At 40.8% G+C, this 8,619-nt stretch overlaps 1 protein-coding gene across 2 annotated transcripts in view; it reads right to left on the bottom strand.

The window, feature by feature from the left end:
• Positions 1-1,496: 1,496 nt before the first annotated feature.
• Positions 1,497-8,619, bottom strand: part of CCDC40 (coiled-coil domain 40 molecular ruler complex subunit) — a 188,852-nt gene continuing 181,729 nt past the window's right edge. For both annotated transcript variants that reach the window (XM_077459623.1, XM_077459625.1), the window contains exon 19: positions 1,497-1,916. In XM_077459623.1, coding sequence (XP_077315749.1) covers positions 1,653-1,916 — 264 coding nt within the window. In that variant the 3' untranslated portion in view covers positions 1,497-1,652. The remainder of the gene's footprint in view (positions 1,917-8,619) is intronic.

Raw genomic sequence — 8,619 nt, 5'->3', positions numbered from 1 at the left:
ATAATCCAACCCTCCAATCCTCAAGTGTGATCTACTAGGGGGATAGTGGGTCTAAAACATGTTGTCTTAGATGGCAGGCTATGCTCATTTCCCGACCTCAAGGCTAAGTATGCTCTACCACAGTAGATATATTTTAGATATTTTCAGCTTCGACATGCCTTTTATAGACAGTTCCCACCCTCTCTCACCTTGCAATCTGATCCAGTAGAGAGATTAGTCACCGCTAGGATATTAGACAAGCCCTTGTCTTCTTTATACTTCCCCCTCTCTATAGCCCCTACTTATAAATTAGAAAGGACCTTTGATAAATGGCAAGTGGACCTCCCCAGTTTGACAGAGGAGGAATGTTTGTCTTATTTTGTTATATATATATATATGATATCAGCCAGAGATAATTTCCTCCACATAAAACTTTTACATAGCTGTTATCCTTTTTGGGTTAAATAGGCCCTAGGAACCCATCTGTTCGGGTATCTTGCCCTAAGTGCAGTGCACAGGTTGCTTATTTTTTTACATATGGTCTGGTCATGTCCAATTCTTTATTTATATTGGTCAGTGGTCCTAGCTGATCTAAATAGGACTACTAATCTAACCCTTGAGCCGGATCCCAAGTGTATGCTGTTAAATCTTTTTGATGCTCAGGACATAGGCGGGTATACTAAACTATTTTTAGGTTTTAACACCTTCTATGCGTGGAGGGAGATATTTCTTCATTGAAAAGCGGCCACAACACCCGCAGTATCGACATGTCGCTCTGTTTTGAACTCTGTTCTAACACTGTATGAGATCACTTACCCTAATCGGAACTGCCCGAAAATAATTTACAAAATCTGGTCAAGGTGGATAGATGACTTGGGCTCTACGAATGCAGATGCTCCCTTCACTTGGTCACGGTGCTGTGCCCTGATTTGCATATACCCTTGTGTATCCATGCCCATTTTTACCCTTAAGGGCTTTATACTCCATATTATCCTTTGTTTTCCCCTTCCACACCCCCCCTTTATCCTTCCTCTCCCCCGCAATGTCACCCTCCCCATGCCCCCTTTGCTTTTCCCTTCCCCCTCACCTCCCCCTCCTTTTCCTCTGCTCTAGGTTTCTTTTTATTTCTATAGCGCAGCACACCTATGTAGACAATTATCTTTCTTTATATTATGTGAGTTACAGTTTTTCTGTTTCCTGTGATATTTGTTAGTTCGCCTACTCGGTAATCCCTTTTGTTTCAAATTTAATGCCTAATGTGCCTTATACTTTAGATATTTTGAATAACCTTTTTTTCTTGTTAAAGAATTGCATAGGAGAAATCTGCCCAATGTCCCCATTGGCAGATTTCTCCTGTATTGCTATTCTGCTGGCAACTCAAACTTTGGGATTTTCCCTCACTTTCAGTCTTTGTGGCAACTGTCTAAGTGGGCATTTCACTTCACTCTGGAGAGATTTCCTCACACTTCCTGTTGTGTTTCCAGTAAAGGTTAAAGGAAAACTCACTCAAAAACAGATGACAAATAAACAAACAGGGTTGATTCCCTACTTTATTCAAAATGAAAAATAACTGGCCTTAGATATTCTTTAACTAATATATCATTGAAGTATTTTTTTACTGTATGCAATCTATATATTAAATTTCTTTATTGTATTTTTGCTATGGATCTTGTTCATGGAGCCCTCCCTGACACACCTTCCTGAGGGCCAAGCCTTGCTTCCAGTGCAAGACTTATACTGTGCAAGGCATTCTGATACTGTGGGTATTCCTGCTGGATCTGGTGAATGATAGTGCTGACTGTATGCATGCGGTTTTCTTGCTTCTGTTGCTCTGCTTCTAGAGCTTGTAAAGTGCTGAAAACTGGGGTGTATTTTCCTTCTTTCGCAGCCTGCAAATACTTCATACGCGTCTGAAAGGCCACAATCTGTGTCAGGTTCTAATGAGATAAACAGAGAAATCCTGGTTTAAAATTTAAAATTCTTAAAATGCTATTTTAACTAAACAGAAAAGCACACAATGAAACATAATAGGATGTTTGTACCAACTGTAAAATACTTTTTTTGGAGTCCTTTCAGGTACATAGGACATCTTAAATCTGTAGGTTATACTGTTGCCTACAGGGGGACTGGACACTAGTAAACAAAAAAAAAAATCTATATGACATCCCAGAGCATAACCCCTCACTGTTACCTCAGCTTTGTCATAAGAGTGAGAGTTACAGATGGGTTGGACCTGTGTCTCTCAATGGACTCCAAAAAAAGGATTTAACACCGGATACAAAAAAAATCGCATTTTCTTTCTCATCCATTGAGGGACACAGGAGTCTTAAATCATTGGGATGCTCAAAAGCAGCCCTGACACCCGAAACTGGCATTATATGGAGTCAGAAAACTCCACCTGGTAAAACTTGCAGAGTGTGTGAACAGAAAACCATGTGTGAGCCTTAAAAATCTGGGAAATAGATGCCTGGTGTTGAAAAGCCCAACGACACTCACAGATCTAGTAGTGTGAGCCATGATAGGAAAGGCAGAACTCAATCCTTGAGATCATATTCTTGAACGATACTTTGAACCACACAGACGCTGGAATGAAAAGCTAGGAAGATTTTTGGGGGGACCATCCAGAACAACAAAAAAGTAACCTGAAAGGAGAGGCTGAGAGATAGACTCACATAGCTTGAACCATATCCAGCAGATGAATGGATATCTCCTTTTAATGATCTGGAGCCGAATAAGGAGATGGGAAAAGCATGTCCAAGTGAAGGTAAAAGGCAGAAGCTACTCTAAGCATGAAGGAATTCCTGTGCCTCAATACTTTCTCGTCCATATTTAAGACCAAAAAAGGTTCTTTGCAAGATAAGGCTGCCAGCTCAGACGTATGTAGAGAGTAGAGAAAGGAATGTCGCTAATGGGTTCAAATGGTTCTGAAACATGATCAAATCCCACAGAGTCACAGGTGGATGCAAGGGAGGAATCACACAGGATACCCTCTGCACAAAAGTCTTAGCCCTTGTACACACGGTCGGACATTCCGACAACAAAATTTTGTCCGACGGATTTTGTCCGAAAGTTGTGTTGCATACATACGGTCTGACAAAGTTGTCGAAAATCCGATTGTACGGAACGTGATGACGTTATTTCGTTAGGACGGGACTATGTTCAGGCTAGTAGCCAGTAGCTTTGGTCTAGGAATTTGATCTGAGCATGCGTGGCACTTTGTCCGATCAGAAGTCTCTACACACAATCGGACAAAGTCCGATTGGATCATGTTGTTGGAAAGTTTTATAGCCCAGTTCTAAAACTTTGTCTGTCGGCTATTCAGACAGAAACAGTCCGATGGAGCCCACACACAGATTATCCGACAACACGGTCCGATCGGAAATTTTCCATTACAATGTCCGACCGTGTGTACAAGGGCTTAGAGAATGAGAGGCCAACGGTCTCTAAAGCAGAATAGAATGACCAGAGACATGACGTTGGATGGTGCCAAGACCTAAAAGCCAGAACTAACTATAGGAAGGAGAGAATTTGTCACACAGGGAAACTCCTGGGATGAAAGCCCCTAGATTCACACCAAGTGAAACATGCCTTCAATGCACAATGAAAGACGTTGTGGGAAGTGTGACTTCGGACTGTGGATGGCCCTTAGAACCTTTCAAAAGATAGGAAGAAAGGACTGCCCCAACTAAGAGCTAAATTCCTGAGCCAGCAAGCCAGGAATATCCTGGTCCTTGGTATTTACCAAATCTGCCTGTCAAGGGATCAGACTGATTTTGTTCTACGATGACAGAATATTGTGTTGCAGAGGTCTGCAGTATAATTGGGCAAAGGGGACAACTTTGATAGAGTCTACCACCTGCATACAATATCCGTGAGCCAAATGGCATCGCAACTGAAGCATTCGAACCTGAGATCAGAAAGATCCAGGATGCACTAATGTTTCCTTTGGGTTTTGGGACAGTGAACAGATTGAAGTAAAACCTCTGAAACTGCTTTGTAGGAGAGAAAAGAGTCATGACACCTTATTCCAGAGGGCATGAAAGGGCCTCATTGAGATCTGGTTCTGTGAGAAGACAAAGGAAGCTTTGAAAAGAGAAAACAAGGGCAGGGAATGAAACTGGAGTTTTTAGGCCTGGGACACAACCTACTGCATCCAAGCAATTGGCAGGCAAAATGCCTTAGCGCCTACAAGGGTGCACCCCCCTTCCTGAAACATGGGGCCACATTTTCATGGAAAGTCTGAATTTTGGACAGACTTGGATTGCCAGACTTTGCAAGTGGATGAGCAGCAAAGCTTGGGGGGCCTTGAGATTGAAGTCAAGGGGATGATTTTTTAGAGAGGAAGATGACTTTGCAGTGTGCTTCTGATGGCGCGTACACACGATCGGAATTCTCATCGGAAAAAGCTCTGATGGTTTTCTCGACAGAATTCCAACAGACTTCCCCTCAAGCTGTCCTGCCTACACACGGTCACACCAAATTCCAATCGTTTAGAACGCGGTGACGTACAACACGTACGACAGGACTAGAAAAAGGAAGTTCAATAGCCAGTAGCCAATAGCTTCTGTCTAGTAGTTGAATCTGAGCATGCGTGATTTTTGGCATGTCGGAATTGCATACACAGGATCGGAATTTCCGATAGAAAATTTTGAAATTTTTGGCTGGCAGAAATTCGGACAGCTAAATTCAGATGGAGCATAGACATGGTCGCATTTTCCGATGAAAAGCTCTCATCGGTCTTTTTCTGGCCGAAATTCCAATCATGTGTACGCGGCATGAGGCTCTTCCACTTAGAAGACGTGTGCTCTTATCAACATCTTTAATGAGAACATTTAGAATTGCTCTCAAAGAGCATGAAAAATCAAACACTTCTTGTATGATAGCTTTGCAGTCCAGGACTTTAGCCAAAGTACCGTACACATGTACACACAGAGGAGACATCAAGAGGCTGTCAGAAAGTCATCACAGCTGAAATTCAATGCCACAGCCATCTGCTCCACACATTCCACAAGTAGAGGGACATCAACAGTAGTGGTTAGATCTCTTTTAAAAAAAATGTCACCCAGTCAGACATGATCTGACAAAGTAAAGTCACAGCCATAATTAGATGTAAGGCGGGACCCATCAACGAAAATGCTGAAAAGGGCTTCCAAGCACTTATCGGTTGGGTCATTAAAAGTGGGGGCTTCCTGTTTCCCTCAAGAGGTCAAGAGGCAGGACAAGAGAAATAGGAATTTTTTTGTTTATAAAAATATTGTAAAGAAAAATGAATGCTCAAACTATAGACCGATCTCACTGCTCAATACGGACGTTAAATTGTTCGCAAAAATATTGGCCGCTAGAATAAAGAAGTTAATGCCTAGCTTAGTCCATGCAGATCAGGTGGGATTCATTGAGGGGCGAGAAGGAAAAGATAATGGAGTAAGGTCAATATTACTGCTTCAGAGGATGAAGGAGAGTAGAATCCCCAGTCTACTCCTATCAATAGATGCTGAGAAAGCTTTTGACCGAGTAGACTGGGGATTCATGATGGGTACCCTAAGGGGAATGGGGTTTGGTCCCAAAATTTTGAAGTGGATAAAGGCACTATATAATAACCCCAAGGCAGTGGTAAGAGTTAATGGGGTACTATCAACAGCCTTCAGAATGAACAATGGGACTATACAGGGGTGTCCGCTGTCCCCCCTATTGTTCGTTCTGGCATTGGAGCCACTCCTGGAGACGATAAGGAGAAACCCAGATATAAAGGGGGTTGAGATAGAGGGGGAAATACATAAGACAGCCGCATTCGCGGATGATATTCTGTTTTATGTATCTAGCCCACGAATCTCCATGCCAAACTTGTTAAAGGCTTTACAGGAATACGGGGAATTATCTAACTTTAAAATCAACCCAAGCAAGTCAGAAATCTTAAACGTAAATATAAATCCGAGAGAAGAACTTGACATTAAGAGAGAATTCCCATTTCTATGGCAAAAAGAAATTAAATATTTAGGGATTAAACTGACTGCATCAATAGAAAAAAATGTACCTAATAAACTATATCCCCCTTCTAGAAGAATTGAGAGAAGAAATAAGGAGAATGAGAACAAAGCCCCTGTCATGGTTAGGAAGAATTAATGCCTTAAAAATGATTATTCAACCTAAAATCCTTTATAAATTTCAGCTATTACCAATATATATCCCCCCCCCCCCCCTATATTTTAAAATGATAAATTCTTTAATTTCAAAATTTATCCGGAACAACAAGAAACCTAGAATCCCACTGAAGACTTTGCAAAAGGGAAAAGACGAGGGGGGTCTGAATGTCCCAGACTTTAGAAAATATTACGAAGCAGCAGTGTTAACACGGGTGGTGGAATGGGCAAAATTAGAAAGTAAAAAAAGATGGGGAAAAATAGAACACAGTTTATCAGGCACAAATTTAGGTAGAGAAATCTGGACTCCTTTAAAATATAGATCACTAGGGAAGACAACACCTTTGGTCACAAAAAATGTGTTTAGAGTATGGGAGGGAATACACAAACATAACAAGTGGAAATATAATTCCCCTTTAATTTATTTAAAAGATAATGATTTTTTTGCACCTGGTAAAAGTACAATAGGAGGGAAATGGATAAAACAAGATAATATGCAATTACGACACATAATTAAAGAGGGGAAATTGAAAACACTAGCAATATTACAGAAAGAAAATGATTGGATGGATTTGAATGAGTGGCGATACCTGCAGCTTAGACATTTCGTCTCAAGACTACCACAACCGCTTAGAGATGGAGAAAATTTGACTGCCTTGGAGCGGATATGTGAGGGGAAATCCCCAAGGGCAGGTATTGCCCAGTTTTATAAGGTCTTGAGACGGGAATGTGAAGCGGAGGTACCAACTTTCATTAAAAAATGGGAAGAAGAGATAGGAGCACGGGGTGAAAACCAAAATATAGAAAAAATATTGAAGATGGTGCACAGATCCACGGAAAATAGTAAGATGATAGAAACAAATTATAAAATCTTAGTAAGATGGTATAGGACCCCAGATATAATGGCAAAGTACCAGGAGGGACAATCTGGGAAATGTTGGAGGAATTGTGGACAAACGGGAAGTTTGGCCCATATATGGTGGGATTGCCCCAAGATTAAAGAATATTGGAGAGAAATAATAAGATATATAGAAGTAATAGCTAAAATACAGTTACCTGAGAACCCATGGTTATGCCTATTCCATGCAGTAGATACCCCAATTAAGGAGTATAGGAATTCCCTCACAAGCTCATTAATAAACGTGGCAAAAAGCCTGATTCCGAAAAAATGGAAAGAAATAGAAGCACCCAAAGTAAAGGAATGGCTAGGAAAAGTTGAGGAAATGTATAGTATTGAAGGGCTGGGAATGGAGGAAGAAAGAGAAAGAAAGAGATTCCATGTGAAATGGAAATACTGGAAAATCTTTAGACAATCTATGATTTTTAACGAGGTAATGGGTCGGTAGGGGTGGGGAGAGGGGTGGGAGGGAGATATTTTAGAAGAACTCGAGAAGTAAAGAAAGAAAACCAGGATAATGTGAAAAATTGAAGGGTATGAATGTATTTTGGTCCTATGGTTTTCTTTTATAATACTTGATTATGTTTTGTACGCAACTTAAATGAAAAATTTAAATAAAGAATAAAAAAAAAAAAAGAGTTTGTCAGAAAGTCATCACAGCTGAAATTCAATGCCACAGCCATCTGCTCCACACATTCCACAAGTAGAGGGACATCAACAGTAGTGGTTAGATCTCTTTTAAAAAAAATGTCACCCAGCCAGACATGATCTGACAAAGTAAAGTCACAGTAAAGGGACCCATCAACGAAAATGCTGAAAAGGGCTTCCAAGCACTTATCGGTTGGGTCATTAAAAGTGGGGGCTTCCTGTTTCCCTCAAGAGGTCAAGAGGCAGGACAAGAGAAATAGGAATTTTTTTGTTTATAAAAATATTGTAAAGAAAAATGAATTCTCATCTGCTGTGCTGTTTAACCACTTTTCCGGACCATGGCACGACGATGTACGTCCTTCACTTTGAGGACGGATATCGTTGTTATGTAAGTAGGTAAATATCCACGTTCAGTTAAACTTAACCAACTAACAGCAGCTGAACACCATAACCCAGATACTGGGCACAGAAATGCAAAGAAAAAAAATAAAGTGCAGCGCTTGTTCAATAATAATTAAATAATCGCAACTGTAAAATACTTTTCTTGGAGTCATTTGAGGGACATAGGACGTCTTAAATCTTTAGGTTATACTGTTGCCTACAGGAGGACTGGACACTAGTAAACAAAAAAAAAATCTATATGACATCCCAGAGCATAACCCCCCACTGTTACCTCAGCTTTGTCATAAGAGTGAGATTGGAACTGTGTCTGTCAATGGACTCCAAAAAAAGGATTTAACACCGGATACGTAAATCGCATTTTCTTTCCTATCCATTGAGGGAGACAGGAGTCTTAAATCATTGGGATGCTCAAAAGTAGCCCTGACACCCTAAACTGGCATTATATGGAGTCAGAAAACTCCACCTGGTAAAACTTGCAGAGCGTGTGAACAGAAAACCATGTGTGAGCCCTAAAAATCTGGGAAACAGATGCCTGGTGTTGAAAAGCCCAACGGC

Source organism: Lithobates pipiens, unplaced genomic scaffold (genome assembly GCF_037356315.1).
Source record: "Lithobates pipiens isolate NorthernLeopardFrog02 unplaced genomic scaffold, aLitPip1_a1.2 Scaffold_28, whole genome shotgun sequence".
Lineage (NCBI taxonomy): Eukaryota > Metazoa > Chordata > Amphibia > Anura > Ranidae > Lithobates > Lithobates pipiens.
The sequence above is the reverse complement of the archived record's forward strand: the minus strand, read 5'-3'. Positions and strand labels throughout refer to the sequence as shown.